Consider the following 17,436-nt stretch of genomic DNA (forward strand, 5'->3'; position numbering starts at 1 on the left):
AATCCTGTATCTTCATTCCCACTGCTGTTGTGTTGCCACTTCCATCAGGAAAACAAAACACATGGGACCCTGAGAAACAAATGCAAAAATTCCTCTATCATCAGCCAAATCTTACAGTGTTGAATTAGTGAAGAGCATTGCCTCTGGATCCCCTTTCTGTGACTAGGTGTGCAGGACTGGTGGGAAATGACCCATTTTTAATGCAACTCACTCTGAGCTGACACTAATGCCACTCTTCAGGCAGAGTTCACAGTGAGTATCAGAGCAGACAGCCCCACCATTTCACTGAAGTGAAGAATCACAGCTCTGTGATGATGCCTTGAAGGCACATTTAGCTGAAAGAGCCAACACACTGTGCTTCAGGAGAGGAAAGGCTACTTAGGCAGAATGAATGAGCAGTGAAGGCAAAAATTGCATTCATATCCACTCCTACCTATTTGATGGGGTTTTTTTTAAACAATAACATCATAGAAGCAGACAAGCTCTAGTTATGTATGAGCATCTGCACGTACACATCTGAAACATTTGCCAGCAGAAGTGCATTTCTCTCAATCCTGAAGCTTAAGAGTGGATTTGACCATCACAATGAAAGGGTGATAACACTGTCTGACCTCTGCCTGACTTGCTGCCCACCTCCTGGATGCTGACTGGCACTGATTGTTGAGAATAACTAAAAATAACCAGCTTGGGTGACATATTATAATAAGGACAAAGGGAGAAAAAGAGGTGACATATTTGAGGCTCTCGCTGTTCACCCTTCTGTCATCCTCCTCTTATAAATTTTCCCCTTGAGAACAGAGCTTGTTGTAGGAAAGCACAATTAGCAGAGATGACAGGAGCCAAGAACTTATTAATGATTTCCTACCAACGACACACTGGTAACGAGTTCGAGGTTTTGAGGCAGAAGTGGGGAATTGAAGAGAAGAACCTGCCCCACAGAGGACCCTATTAAAGGGTAGCCTCAGGTTGCCACACAGAACAAACTTCAGTTTTGTAAGATGTAGTCTGAATGAATTCAAATGAGAAAATACCAGCATAAAGAGCACAAAAATATAAACCCCAAAGATACTGACTTTCCTCATTTTTCAGGGTTTCATAGGTTTTTGATTCCACACGGTTTCTTTTTGTTTGGTGGGGGTTTTTTGCCAAAAATCTCTTTAGTAGTTGCTTACAATCTAGAAGTATAATTAAGATGTGTTTTGCTCCATCTCACTCTGATTGCATCTCTCAAATCATGCATGTCTGGGGTCAGGTCACAGGCAATGCTCTATGGCAGCCAAGACATATCGCCAGGAAAAGGTAAATCCCATTTCCCAGAATTACCTACTAAATTCCAGAAGAAGCCATTACAAATAAATCAGTATTGATCAAAATACATGAAAAAAAAATTAGACTGAAAATAAAAGTAGGTTTTGAACAAATAAGAGCAGATGTTGAAGCTCAAGCACCTTGGCTGATAATTATCCATGTGTGATTAGCATCCATGAGTTTCCCTAAGGCCCAAGCAACTAATCACAGCTCCAGTACAGATCATTAGGTTTTTCAGTTTTGTTTGGTGGATCTCATCTCTGAACCAATGACCAGTCAATGCCATCCATTCTGTACTGCTTAATAATGAACAAAAAAGTTTAGGAGGAAGGAAAACAGACAGTGATGCGCCCATATGCAGGGAACAGGAGAAAATCAACCACAGAAGGTACAATTATGCAGGGTTACAGTGCACATGTGGACTCCCAGGAGAGAAGAAATGTGACCACACCACTTGTGTACCGATGGCTGGGAATACATCCAGATTCCTGTTCTGTAATCCCAATGAGTACTGAAGGCATAAAACATTCAACAATTGCCAGGCACATTCTAACACTAAATGACTGGGAAGAACAACATTAGTCTCTCAGGGAAGCTTTAGCTACTTGTTTTTTGTTTTTTTTTTAACTGAAAACTGCTCAGGATATTAAAAAAAAAAGGAAAGGAAATTAATTGGTACAGGGGCAACAAACTTACATTCATTGGTTGTTTAATATTCTTTATCAGTGACACATGTCACCACAATTTATGCCCTATTTGCTTATGCACTCAGGCAGTAAGGACTTCCAGCAAAAATTTCTCCTTTTGCTTATGCCTTTACTTTATCTTTATTTACTTTAGCTTTTGGACTCAAGTTTCAGAAAGTCTGGCACCCAGGGTATTCCTTTCCCACTTAATCCCAGGCAAATGAATGAAGTCACAAGGTACAAGTCAACACAGCTCCTGGGTCCATGTTCCTAAGAGTCCAGATCACATTGCAATGATTCTGTAAAAACTGGCAATGCAGTTAATCCCAGCAATGCCAAAAACCATCTTACTCCACACCACTTGAATAGACAAAAGCCCAAGTTATTTTTAGCCAGCAAATTAATACTGAAAAGAATGAGTCAGCACAAGAAGTTCTTAAGAGAGCTTCCTCATCTAGAAACAAAAGCAAGGCAGAGAAGTTATGCATTTTTAAAATGTAGAGGCCACAAGGAAAAACAAAACAATGTTTTGACAAATTCAGACAGCTGCTAGCCCAACATCTAAGCTGTCACTGGTGTGTGATACCTGAGAAACACGGATATTATATGAAGATGCTTTCCCTGGCATCCCCTACCAGCCCTGGGCACTGGGACTGGATCAGCAGAACTGATTGTCCAGTCCTCCATGAAATCTGCCTCACTCCTCTTTAAACCCAGGTAATACCTCTGGTGCCCAGAGCTGTCCTCTCAGCACGTGCTCACTCAATACCCTGCACAAAGGGGGACACAAAGGGCTTGGAAACAGCATCTCAGCACAAATAAGGGGTTATTCTTTCAAAGAACTTATGTAAGACCCAACACTGCCAGATCCCGATTTGATTAATTACTGCCCAAAGATTACCAAGGGCACCCTCTTTCATTTTCTATTTGAGGCCCCTTTTCTGAAAGAAGGAGCTGGGAATTTGAGTATTTTTAATAAGGCACTCTGTATTTCAGCAACAGTCCCTTGGTTATGCTCCATTATCCCACTTGGCCTTTTTTTGACCTCCCTAGTGTCCATTGTTTGACTCTGCTATTCCCAGCAGAGCTAAATGCCTGAACCTTGCCAAAGAAAACAGCTTCGTGAATGTGTCAAATCCCAAATTTGTATCCAAAATCCTTGTTTGGACTCATTAACAGGAAACACAACCACTCAAAGATGCTTTTGGTGGCTTGCAAGTATATTTGAGGGTACCAACAGCAAAACAACAAGCTGATTATCCTAAGAAAACAGTGCCACAGCAAAATGTTTTTATCCTGAACTCTTGACCTTCCTATTCTATTACAGTTGGTGCTTATAAGGAGTATGAACTTGGAAACATAAGCATCTTATGAGTGATTACAGCAATTTAGGATTATAAACCACATTGCAGGAAACAAAAAGATGAATCTTACCATAGTCACCTTTGGTTTCACCTCAGTGGTTTGTCAGCCAAATTGTGAAGCAAGAACCCAAGGAAAGCATTTAGTGGTAACTAAGTCAGAAGATAGAGTTGGTGGAATTTTTGTCTGTTAATAGGAACACTCAGAAGCAGTTGACTGTGGTCTTACTGCCTATCAAAGCTCTTTCTCTCACAGAGAGACAGCATCAGTCTATTAGTGTATCCATTAATTTCACAGCATGAAGAGAAATTTGGTAGGATTACAAGTCACAGCTTACTGTATTTTTCTGTCTCCAAGACAAAGAAAATAATTTTGTTTCTTTTCAGAAGGTCTGTGAACAGGGAAAGTACACCTACAGAGCAGAGGAAACCATTTAACAAGCTTTTGGACTAAGCTCCATCTGAAACTTTTCCTGAAAGAAGACAAACCATTTCTAGCAAATTTTGCAGCCTCTTAAGGCAAAAACATCACCCATTAACTCTACCAGCAAAGGAGAGAGAAACATTTATGAGGATGGCCTGGCAGAATCCTCCTATGGCAGACTTTTCTAAACACAGGAGAGAGAAAATAAAAATGCCTCTCACTGGGCAATAGAACACATTTATACTACAAGCCTAATTAGAGCTGGTTCTAACCAGTTGACAGTAACTTCCAAAACAAAGAATGCAAATATCATCTCTACTGATTATGCTACCAATGCCCTAAATTGAGATGCAAGCACTCTCCTGACAGGAGGAACAGTTCTGCCATCTCCCTATCACGCCCAGCTCCACTTTGTTTCTCAGACATCTCTGAGACCCACAGTCATGCCCATGGGCTGCTTCAGCATCTCACTCCTACAGCTTCTTTCCAAAAAGCAGTGCTTGCATTAAGGTCCATTAGGATCAAAACACCGTCAACAATGTCCATGTCAAATATGCATATTTTCAGCATATTTTCTTAATTCTTCTCCCTCTAAAAATCATAGAATCATTCAGGTTAAAAAATACCTCTAAGATCATCAAGTCCAACCATTAATCCATCATGGCCAGTACACCATTAAACCACATCTACAAATAACATATCCATGTCTCTTAAATGCCACCAGGGTTGGTGACTCCACCACCTCCCGTGGCAGCCTGTTTCAATGTTTGACCACTCATGGTAAAGACATTTTTTCTTAATATTCAATCTAAACTCCCCTGACAACAACTTGAAGCCATTTCCTCTTGTACTGCTGCTTGTTACTTAGGAGAAGAGACCAATCCCCACCACACTACAGCTTCCTTGCAGGAAGTTGCAAACAATAAAGGCTCCTCTGAGCCTCCTTGTCTCCACACTAAACACCCCCAGCTCTCTCAGCTGCTTCTCATAGGACTTGTGCTCCAGAATCTTCCATCAGATCCACTGCCCTTCTCTGGACTTGCTCCAGCACCTCAATGTCCTTCTTGTCACGTCTTTCATGTCACAAAACCGGACACATCGAGGTGTGGCCTCACAAGTGCCGAGTACAGGGAGACAATCACTGTCCTGGTCCTGCTGGCCACACTACTGCTGATCCAGGCCAGATGATATTGGCCTCCCTGCCCACCTGAACACAGCTGCCTCATGTGCAGCTGCTGTCAAACCATCACCCCCAGGTCCTTTTCCACCATTCAGCTTTCCAGCCACTGTCTCCCAAGTCTGTAGTGATGCATGGAGTTGTTGTGGCCCAAGTACAGGACTTCACCTTGTGTCCTCAGCCCATCAATCCAGCCTGTCCAGATCCCTCTGCAGAGCCTTCCTGTCCTCCAACAGATCAACATTTCTGCCCAGTTTGGTGCTGTCTGCAAACTGCTTGAGAGTGCACTCAATCCCCTTGTCCAAGTCACAATACAAAGCCCTTGTTGTAAGCGCCACGTTAATATTAGGAAGCAGATAAATATTTATAATGCAAGCTTTCTTTAACTGGCATAGATGCCAAAGCAAACTTCCATTCTGGAGTAGACTGAATGGGATAAAGCTGTGGATACAGACACTGGAGAGCACAGGACACCACCACAAGAGAGCAGACAAGATCATGTAAGGAGGCTGCATGGTCAGAGTCATCACTTTAACTTCACTGTCTGGAGTAAACACCAGAGCACAATCACAGGCTCCCTATTTTATGCATGAAGGAAATTAGACATCTGCTATAAAAGCAAGTTAACAAAACTGAAGAGAGTTCACTAGTTTTGCTTCTACAGCCAAGCAGCTAAAAGGTGTTTCCTGCAGTACAAAATTCCTAGCAGAGATTCCTCTCCCAGACTTAGCTTTTCTGTCTTTTTTCAATGCAGAGTTGGTAAAAGTTACCTCACTTGGTTGCCCAGAGTTACCTCCCTCCAAGAGCTCAGCAGTTAGGCCACCAGCTGTGGGAGAGCTAGGCTGCAGACCATGCTTTGTCTGAGGGATGGAGACTGCCTTTGCTGAGGGCTGCCACCTCACAGAGAAGAGGCTGGGGTCCTGCTCTCTGACCCAATTAATAGTTAAGTATTTCTTATCCAACATTAATTGAAATAGGGACCAGAACTTGTTCCCTATTCCCATCTGAGTGAATTAGCCTTTAGGCTACAGTCATTCTCATCAGCTTGCTCAGTCTCATTCTCCCTGGCCCACAAAACACTATCTCCAATGATGTGGAACAACTTCATCTGAAGGAACAAAGAGCCTGCCAACCAACTCCTATGGCACTTCCTTCAGAGAAAGAAGTAGATTCACAAATCCTAGGACAGAGAATAAACTCAAGCCCCAAACCTCATCAAAATCACAGAACCAGGGAGTGGAAGGTCATCACCAGGTGAGGCAGTCAGCTGGGAAACCTCTCCTTGGAAGATCCCAGTTGCTCCTACAGCAGTACTCAACATGCAGCATGACAGACCTCAGGCCAAGCCAGACCTTTAGACAGACAGAAAATTTTACAGAAGGTAGAAACTGAAGCACATAATGTCTGAAGAAGATTCCAGTAGTAGATGACAATTCAATGTACATTATATAGGATGCACTACGTACCCAAATCTTAACCCAGAGCAGCAAAGCAACAATCTGAAATGGGTGTGCTTGTCCTGGTTACTCCATGACAGGGTATTGACTAAATGTGTTCACATTTAAAGGTTTTAGGTTTTATTCAAAATTGCAAAAAGAGAAAAACACCTAATTCTTCAGATTGAAAAAATGTAATTTCTAAATAAGAAACAGCAAATTTTTATTTAAGCCCCATTTAATACAGAAAGTCGAGTTCTTAATGTATAATTTTTTTAGAGAAAAGCCAGCTTGAAGAAAATGATTGCAAATTTTTTCTGTTCTCAAACATCAGTTCCCCTCAAAAAAAATCCTGGCTATCATGCCAAAACATTTTCTGATTAGTATGAAGCACAAGATTTTTGTACTGCTGAAGTGAATAAATGTTCAGCTATTGACTTTAAGGGCAGCCCTTGAACTTCACCTTAGATCTTTTTACACCTGCTTTCAGCAAATAATACAACACAAATTTCTATTTTTCTCTCCACCAGCTCTTCCACTGCCCTCATTCCTGTTTTTGCCCTCCAGAAACCCAGGTGTGTGCTGTTTCCATGGCTCATTAATATTGTCATCACATAAACCTCCCTGTTCATGTGTTATTTCATCGGCTGCAGGTAGCCAGGTGCCAATTTCTTTCTGCAATCCCTGCAGCTGTTGCAGTGGCAGAGCCTATAATTTTTAACCCTTTTCTTCCTGGCTTTTTCCTTTTCATTAGTCTTAATGGGAAGAGCTGATCCATACCTGCCAGCCCCCTTAGACACCAAGACATTCACCTGCCCACCCCAAACAACTCATCAGCCTAGTCACATAACACCTTCAAATCTTGAACTGTACCATCACTCTTCATCTCCATTTTCTACAGTATCACCTGCTTCATCTTTGCCTCATTCTCTTTCCCCTCCAGCTGCCACCTGTTTTGAGTCAGATGCCCAGCTCCAAGGTATTCATCCTTCCCATGATGGAGGAGTATAAACAGACATTACCTCTCTATGGAGATTTCCTGTCTATGGGCATGGAGAACTTTCTCCAGCTCCTGAGCTGGGTCATCTGGGCTTTCATAATCCCCTCTGGCAGTTTTCAGCTTCTCAAGGTAGTGATTTCATCTCTATACACCAATAAAATACTGACAGTTATTATCAGAAGAGATTTTTTTCACTAGCACAAATGGAAAAAAGTTACTCATCTCCCAATAGTAAGTGAACCGTGCTTTTAAATAGGAAAAAAACAGACTCCAAAAAATTAGAAAAGGAAAAAAAATTAGTTTTTATAAAGAAAAGTATTTTTTAACATTTATAATAAATGAGGGCAATTTATACACTGCTAGAGGTTACATGATCTAATAACCATAATGATCTCTCCATACAGAGAGATCACCTCCATAAATTGTGTGATACCTAACATGCAGATTTTGTAAATCTAGTCTCTGACTGCTAAAATATTATCTCTCTGGCCTCAGTTTTAAAATCTGTATACTTTGGTTCATATTAAACAGCCTACATTCCCTATCTGAGGTCTTGGTAGCAGAAAAAAATCTAAAGGCTTTCCAAAATGTATATTGTATTTAGTTAGGTGATAGTTAATAAGGTTCCTATCCAACACTCCAGGGATTTTTATTACATTAAAAATAAAGCTGGTGGTGTTTTACTCCTTCAACCATTTTAACATGAAGTAGAAAGCTATCTATGTACAGAGATTCCTGGTTCATTATTCCCCATCACGGAGAAGCACATGATCAAGTTCTTAAAAAAACATGTTTTCAAGATATGGGTATAAAATCTGTTTGCTTGTTTTTGCAGTCTGAGGTACATAATTCTCCAGAGACCTGAGCCTGATATATTCCCTTTTACAGCAAGGGAGATCCAGGTCAAGCTGCCCTGCAGCTATCAGCTGTGACTGTAAGGCAGATACTTGCTAAAATGTACGAATTTTTAAACTCCAGGGCTGTGGAATTCCCAGGATTGCTAAAAGTCTTCAGCATTCATGTGAGTGCATTCTGATGGCTCACAAAATGCTCATACACATTCATATGACTATGGATTTCTGTGCAAATTCAGAGAGCAGAATGAATTAATCAGATAACTCCCAGGACAGGCTGGAGAGTGGAGAGGCACTGAGTATATTATTTAGGAGTGTGATACCAGTAACAGGGGTCATTTTCTGGAAAATTACCTATCAGTCTTCAGTATCCCAAGTGGATGAGTGCATGGAGAAACTACTACACATTTGAGTCATCCATACAAAAACACAACTCCCAGAACCACACAGCAGTTATTCAAACCTTTATATTAAGATTGAAGGTGGAAAGGAATGCTTTTTTTGTTTTTGTTAGTTTAGTTTATAAAATGCCTTATTAAGACCTAAAAAACAGCTATAAAGCATGTTTTTCTTAAGGGGAAGAGGCAGTGGGCAGGGAGGGGAAAAGACAGGATACAATCAAGTAACTTTTGTCCAGAATCTATCCATCTGTCTTTGCATCTCTCAGTACAGAGGTCAACATGACCTTTTTTTTCTTTCATTTTTTTTCTCTAACTAGATTTCCAGATTTACTGCCTAAAAAGAGACAAATTGCTTCCTCATTGTAGCAATCCACCCACGGCAGCACCTAATTCTGGCTTTATCCCAAAACATACCAGACATTTCATATTTTTTTTTCCTCACCTTTGTAGCTCTCAAGATTTGGAGTAAGTTTAGTCTGCTTTTCCCTACTTGCAGGAGGCAGAATCAAGCAGACAAAATTAATAAACACTTACAGGAGAAGGTCATCTCCTTTCAGCAGGCACTTGGACATCACAGCTGTAAGACCAAGGGATACCAGGCTGGGCACAACAGTGAGACTCCTTTGAGCACAAGGTGAAATACCACATAATTCAGTGTGAAAAGATCACAAAGAGTAGGTGTCTATCACCCTCTATCTCTTATTGTTATTCAAGTAATTAATCATAACAGCGTGTGGTGTAATGAACTGACTGCACTAATCCCATTTATGCTTGCATACATTGATTGTAGTTACATAAAATAAAAGGTCCACATAGTCAAGGACTTGATACTTGGGGTACAACATCATCTTCATAATAACAATCAGTTTATCAGCCTTATTTTTATTCAAGTAAATTCCTTTATCGTGATTTAATTAACTACTATGGCTTGTTTCTGTTTAGCATTAGAGCAGGAAATAATTGCAGCTGCCTTCACACTAGGGGCTACTATTATCTCCAAGGAAATGAGGGCAATCAATATTCCAGGGAAGACAGGTACTGAAACTGCCTCCTGAACAAACTGCAGATCAATAACCATGATACAAAACAGAAGGGAGATTTGCATTTGAAGGAAACCCAGAGGAAAAGAATGGAGTACAAAGACAAATGTGTATTTTCTCTAACTTGGATGCTCATTTGCGTCTGAACCCCAAGTCATCAGGACCTGTGAGCTAAATCAAACAGGCCTGTCAGCATCTGGTTGTCTGCCACCAAGAAAATTTCAGGATAGGATTTTAGGACAAGTAGATGAAAAATAATTAAAATAAATTTAATTTTCTTTTGATAACCACAGCAATTACAAATACATATTTTAATTGGAATATATGAACAACTGGCATGTGTGTACTTCTTCCTGAAAATAAGCAGGTTCAATGAGAGTAAAGGCCTCAGTTCCAGGGCTTTCTGTAGGCTAAAAGGATGCCATTCCATTCAGCTACAGAAAACATGGTAACTGCTAATATTAACAAATTAATGCATGAAGTAATCAGTGTCCAGAATCACATAGGAAATATCTCCTTCAGCACCTGGATAGTGGGGAGAATCCCTATGTCTAAGCATTCCCAGGGAAGATGTAGGCTCATTTCCAAGTGCTGCCTTTCCCTGCATGTGGTTGTTCTGCTACATTCCACAACTTCCAGATTCCAAGTGGGAAAAAAGCAAGTTATTAAATATTACATATTACTTAATTTTCCATCAAAATTATTCATTGTCTCATATGGTCAATAACTACATCTGACTTCCTTACTGTTACCCATTTTGTAAACATGAGCATGCATTTTAATTTTGCTTTACAGTAGAAGGAAACCAGCAAAAGCTTCACTTAATTCTAGGCAGCCCAGAATACCTAAGAAATTATATAAATGCTGAGAAAGAGAAGAGTTGCATGAACAGCAGAAGAGCGCAGAAAAGGTGTTCATGTAAAATTCAGTACTACAAAATACAATGCAAAATGCTAATGATGCTTAGGAAATAACAGTTTCTTTGAAGTACACCAGGTCTCCACACTTCTTGAATTAGGTTTTATTATATTTGTAAGGTGGTGGTGGTGTTTAAAAATAACAAAATTTATATTTTCTCCTTTCTAAATTGTAGCCTATTCAGGCCATGTGGTTTCTGGGAAGATCATAGACTGGGAGGTGAGCATTTTCATTTCCTGTAATATTTCATTTACTCAGAGCCATGTTATCCATGATGGCTTAAGGAAATTCAGCCCCATTTACCTCTTTCAAGTCTTGGACAATAGCAGTGAGCCTCTCATTCTCTGCCTGAACGTTGGTGACCACAGCTCTGCTCTGCTTGAGCTCATTCTGCATCTCCAAAATCTTTCCAAGGTAATAGGCTTCCTTGGATGCAGACTCCTGGAGCAGAGTTTCTTCCCGTGTTTCCCCATCTTCGGCCACCTTGCGGTGAACAGAGAAGGACTGTCCAAAAGCCTGCAGGGGAAAACAGAGCACAGTAAAGACCTACTGCAGCCCTAGAACAGTTATCAACAGTACCCAGCAGCTGCATGGGCAGCAGGAATGGGATCAATCTGCAAATCCCAAACTCTGACCTATTAAACACTGCCCCACTCAGCTGAAATGAAATATCCTGAGGCTGGTCAATCCCTATCTGGGGATTTATGGCCCCCATCCAGTCAACCTCCACTGAGATCAAGGTGGTGCTCTGCTAACTGCCCATTTATTAGTGCCAGTGTTTAATCCTCCTGCACTGAGGCCAGCCCATAATTCATCAACTCCTTCTCTGGTTCCGCAAAATAAACACATGGTTTGTTTTGGTTTAAAGAGCATAAATAGCTGACAAATGTCACTGAATTGCTTTCCATTTCCAACAACCTTTTATTATAGGAGCTCATCTGATATGGAAAAATATTCCTATAACCTGGAAGAGAAATAAATGAGCTGAAAACCAAGCAGTAGTCATCTACACCTCTGGGATACCAAACACAGTGTGCCAGCCCCTTCCTTTCATTTATACTCAGTGTTTTCTGCTTCTGCTGAATATTTAATTGTTTGAATATAGAGATCATTTCAGAGCTTGTCTTCTTGCTACTGGCTTACACTGATCAATTCAATAAGACAGTATTTCTCAGTGACAATTTCTAATGCTATTTTTGATAGCTCTGGAGCAACCTGAAAGAAGGCAAAATACAAGTCATGATAGTAAACATGACGGAGATAACATTTAAGTATGAAAAATGGGGGGAAACTCAGCAATAATATAATAATATAAAAAATAAAGTCATAAGATAATAGACACAAAAAGAAAATAAAACCAGCAATAAAATACAAAATAAAATAAAAGGAAAAGCTGATTTGAGTGTATTTCCTTTTTAAAAAAGGCACTTAGTTGATAATGACATGACCTGATGAGAAAGACAAAAGAAGATTGCTAATGTGAAGAATATTTAGTCTAACACGGGCAGAAGTCTCTCATGTATTTTAAATCAAAGTGAACACATCTGAAAGACCACAATTTTCTTCTCCTACCACGTGAATGATTTGAGTCATGGCAATGATGCTATTTCAGGGAAAAAATATCCTAAAAGCCTCATTTCCACCCAGTTCTAGAACATCACAGCACACATTTGCACCCACTGTAAGCTGTGGCCTCCTTTGCCTTGCCATCGATAAAGCTTGCCAAATTAAATCCATTATTTTACTGCTGCTATTTATAGCATTTCAGAACATGTTCTAAGCTTTACTGGCACTAGAACTGAAGCAGTCCCTTAGAAACTTCAAAGTAAAACTCTCTTCAAAAACTTCTCAGCTTTTAAGTCTACCTCACTTGGAGAATCCTGTGAACTCAGCATTAAAGGATTCTAAAAATATTCAATAATGTATTAACCCAGCTGTCTTCTCAAAAAGCTGTAAGTTACTGAAATAGCCAGTGTCAGCAGCTTGCCAAATAGGATTTTCCAAATAACAAGAAATTCAATTTAATGAAACTTAAGCACTGATATCTGTGAATCTAAGACAACTGTTTCAAGAACACTGCTAATAAATTATCTTCCTCTACATATTTACATTCAGTGGCTCACTGTTCCTAGTTTGAGACTGAGCAAAAAGCACCAGTCAAATAAAGACCCTACAAGACAAACGTAAAGGCCACTTATCCAGGGGTAAAATGAAAACACAGTAGAAGAGCAGGTAGCATTTGTAGGAGAAGCTCACAAACAAATGTTACCCACTGGAGAATAAACACCAGTACACAGTGATGACAGCCTTCCAGATGCATACCAGCTGTTCTTAATGCAGTGTGAAGGTGCATCTAGCACTGTCCCAGTGCTAAATCACCTGTACAGTAGAATTTCTTCCCCTTTTCTTTGATGGCCAAGCCTGTCCTAACTCATCCATATCACAATATTTCATTTCTTTCTTCAACTGCTATCAAGATATTAAAAATCAGGGGAAGGAAAGCAAGCAAGCATAGTTCACTTTTGATGTTGATGGTAATTATGCAGATCAACGTAACAAGAAGACAAACATGAAATACCTTTTAATTATAAGCAAGCAAAAAGTTCTGTTTCTGTATTTCACAGCCTGTACAGATAACCAAAAAGTTTAAACTTTCCAGATATGTTCACCTAAAGTCTTCCATGAGATTGATCACTTTCAAATTAAGCCACACATCAATACTTTCTAGCTGGTAGCCAAATATTTGTTCTATTTTGATTTTATGCTTTATTAATTTGCTTAATACATTTACTTATCTATAAAACCTTGCTATGATGTGAAATATTTCAAGTAACTGTGCTAACATGAGAAAGTGATGACCTGGACTGCAAGCTAAAGGAAGTTCACTTGCATTTGGGTCATGAGTTGGACACAAACAGATTTGCTGAATAGATCTTATGGTATATGAGGGAATACCAGCCTGCCATGGAAGCCTGAGTGAAGAAAGAATAGGGTCAAGTATTCTGAACAGGTGCTATACTGTACTGTGCCAGTTAATTACCACTGTTCTTTTCAGCATGGTGCTGCTTGGTGGGACTCCTCATTAAAACCACTTAGAAATCACTATTGGTCCCTTGTTGGCTCTTGGTTTCAGTTTTCACAGTGTGCGGCTTTGCTGACCTCTTCCAAATTCAAGTTTGGACTAAGAAGGGGCTGTGCCCTTCAGGGCTTCTCTTTTTCATGAGAAATCCCCTCCCAGAGTAGGCACAATAGCTTAAATCAGCTACAAAGACTGGGGCAAGTTTACTGCTTCAACAAAGATTGTCCTAACAGAGAGCAGACAGATTTTTACCTTACACTGCTCCCAGCATTTCTCTCAAGATTTTGTTTGAAAGATGTTCTTGATTGAGCTGAAAGATACATTTTTTCTACAAATTCATCACAGAAGTTGAGTAACAAGATACCATTAAACTATGTGTATATATATGTACCTCCTGAAACCTCAGAATCGTGTAACACTACCATGATTTTTCAAAGGCATCTTAAAATTTGAACACTGAGAACAATAAAATAGTGATCACTATTTGAGGTCATGATAAAGGGTGGTAAAAGTGAGTGCACACAAGGAAGAGGTCAATTTGAGCATGCAGAAAGGTGTAACTTCAGAGGAAAAACACCACTGACTGTTGAACTCTATGTAACCCTAAGTGGAAATTACAGTGTCAGAAGCAAACAAGCATGACAGAAATAATGCTGTGAACAAAATGGGCAAAGATTTGCAAAGGAACAATAGAAAAATGACTGCTCCAGACATGTCATATTTATATGGTAAATAAGCTAGTGCGCAGTGACATAAAATGATGTCTAAATCAAATTATATTTAGCACTTCCAGAAAGAAAAGAAAAAGAGAAGCTAGATTTCTAATTTAGGTGTAGAAAGCAGCACACATGCAAAAGATCAGTTTTAAAATTTTGTTTTAAAGATCAGTTTAAAACATACCTATGTAAGTATGGTAATGAAGGCTGCTACTTCTGAATTTCACTTTTATTTTTACTAATGACCTCCTGGGGCTGGAATTCCAAAATGCTTCACAGAAATCCATCCTTCTACTCTGGAATGATTAATAAGCAATAAACATGACCTGACTGCTTCCAGGACATGCAGGCAGCCTACCTTTATGGCTTTGACACTGAATGCAGCTTTTTCTGATGCATAATGCAACAGCACTGAACTCGTTCAAATTATTACCTATTTGAGCGGCTCACTTGCTGCAAAACAGAATGCATTATGTATTAGTTGCCTCCACATTCACAGCACAAAAGCAGGGAAAAAACAGGCTGGGTTATCCAAGAAGGTAGCATATTTCCTAGTCAAAGACCAGTACGGCATCACAGATGGAAATCTTTGCTCAGGATGTTACAGGTCAATGCCAGAAACAGGCTTTATTTTGTTGCAAAACTTGAATGCCCATTTATCACCAAACATTCCTTTAGTCTCTTGCAATTCTATGTCTCTCAGATGAGACTCATTTTTTTAAGTTTACTATATATGGGCTTTTTTTCTTGGGGTTTTTTGTTTATTTTTCAAAATTCATTGACAAAAGCTCATGTTCTTTGAAATTTTTCTGCTAAGGAGCAATCAGTGGCAGACAGAGGTCTGTGAGAAAATCTCCTCCAGGATATTCCTCTAGGATAGCTGAGCAGAGGAGCAGCACTTGAGCAGGATCCCTCAAACTCAGTTGATACAAAACTGCTTCCTCCATAACTTGTGATGTGGCACCAAATCTAAATCCAATGTGTTTCTCAGCATTGCAACAGCAAAATAGCACCCTTGGAGAGGTGACTGATGGGTTCTAGTCATATTATATCTGCTTTCTTAGAACTTTCCCCAGTTGTATGCCTCTAAATTTTGTCATAATGTAGTCTTTATGCAGCTGGCATGATCTTCTCATGTTCATTTAAGATGGCTGAGACAGGTCAATATTTCCTTTTGGAAGCCAATACTGAAATTAAATCCTTCAAATGCAAGTACTTAGCATATTGCAATCAAAACACAAGCAGATGCATGCTTAATGATGACAGAAGAAAAAAATTAATAGGCATTGTGTGGATAGTGCATTGAGATGGACAGCATATGCAGGGAAGCAGATTGAAAACTCAAAAACAGATTGAGAACTCAGCCTGAATCAGCATGGGCTTACAGGCAAAAAAACTAGACCATGAACTTCTAGGCTGACAGGCTAGCTGAAAAGAGCTGATTACCTGATTCCTCCTGTGTTCAGCAAAACAGGATACTGAACTCTTCTGCAAAGGCAGAAGATTGAGCATCTATCTCATCACTAATTAAGCTTTCAGCTCAGAACACCAAAAAAGGTTCCTAGACTTAACCTGTTCCCGAGTCAAAAGGGATGAGATAATTGATCAAAATTCCATTGTACCCAAGCACCCTGCTCAGCACCAGTAGTTTCAAAACTTCCAGACTCAATATGATCAGTTTTATGCTCCATGGAACACAAGATGAATAAGATTTTTGTGTGTTCGAATTTTATTCTCTTAATGTAACAACATACATTTTACTTCATCTGCCCCTTCTTGCAGAGAAAAAGTTAAATGTTTTGCAGTCAGTATGAAGCAAAGTAACAAACTGTGGTTTTCTTATTTGTTCTCATGCAGGCAGTCTGCTTTTTGAAAATGGTGAAAATTAAACATTAAAAGGACAGGGTTTTTTTTCAATTTATACTTTGCTACAGATAATTGAGGAACCTCAATTTCCCCCCATTTGAAAGTGTAGAGGAAAGTATCTACTGCAGAGTGAAAAGGATAACAGATAATTTAATGATCTGAAATAAAAGATACTATAGTGCTGTAGTTTCATTGACATGGTGGTGTTTGGTCAAAATTTGGATTTTACCTTAGAGATCTTCTCCAACCCTAATGACTCTATGAGCATGGTACAGCTGACTGAGAAATCTATAAAGGATACTTGAAGAAGCTACCACCTAAAGGCAAAAAGCATTTATCTTTATTTCCAAATACCAGCCTACTTAATTCAGCTCTCTTCAATAAAAATGCAAATGCTGTTGCAATGATAAAGTCACATAAGTCAATATCTGCATAAGAGATTTCCCTTGGAAGAGGGACTTGCAAGCCAAGGTGATGGAGGTTTTACCTATGCCAGAAATGCTAAGGAGATCAGAAACATGGAAAACATAACTAATCCTGAGTCTATTTACTGATGTGGAGCAGTAGGACAGATGTCAACAATTCACAGGCTTTTCCCCAAGGATGTTTTGGGTAAAAGACTAACAACGTGGATGCTTCTGTTTGTCCTCAGTGGATCCCTTCAGTACCTACAGGCCTCTTGAAATTCATATCTCAGATGCTAATTAACAAAGCATTCAGAAAGCACAGAAAATTGTATTCAGCTCAGCTACAGACACAGCCATGCCTCTGCAGTCCCAGTACACAGTGTGCTGATTTCCATCCATGTGTGAGGCCTCAGGCAACCACTCTGCCTTTTTATAAATAAGGAACAAAACCACTTCTAAATCTGATAGTTAGGAAATATTTATAGACAAGAAGAAAGCAGTACCATGAAAATGAACATTCAATGCCAACATCCATTGTCCATCTGCAATCCAGCAAAAGGAGAAGGGAATAAGAATTTCTATTTAATTGTCTCTAACTGCACTCTAGATGGGAATTTCAATTCCCCAGTCCTGAGTATTCCCTCCAGGCACAGAAAACACAAGAAAAGGGGGAAGCTTGTAACAAAGAGCACCACTTATCTACAACACAACAAATTAGTTTCATTCTGGTAATTTTAAAGCCACTCTGTTCAAAATTCCTATG

The 17,436-nt window shown here is 39.6% G+C and overlaps 1 protein-coding gene across 4 annotated transcripts in view; it reads right to left on the reverse strand.

Moving 5' to 3' along the window:
* Positions 1 to 17,436, reverse strand: part of BICD1 (BICD cargo adaptor 1) — a 169,116-nt gene that overhangs the window by 73,004 nt on the left and 78,676 nt on the right. For all 4 annotated transcript variants that reach the window (XM_056482606.1, XM_056482607.1, XM_056482608.1 and 1 more), the window contains exon 2: positions 10,909 to 11,121. In XM_056482606.1, coding sequence (XP_056338581.1) covers positions 10,909 to 11,121 — 213 coding nt within the window. The remainder of the gene's footprint in view (positions 1 to 10,908; positions 11,122 to 17,436) is intronic.

The sequence above is a fragment of the Oenanthe melanoleuca genome, chromosome 1A (genome assembly GCF_029582105.1).
Source record: "Oenanthe melanoleuca isolate GR-GAL-2019-014 chromosome 1A, OMel1.0, whole genome shotgun sequence".
NCBI classification, from domain to species: Eukaryota; Metazoa; Chordata; class Aves; order Passeriformes; family Muscicapidae; genus Oenanthe; species Oenanthe melanoleuca.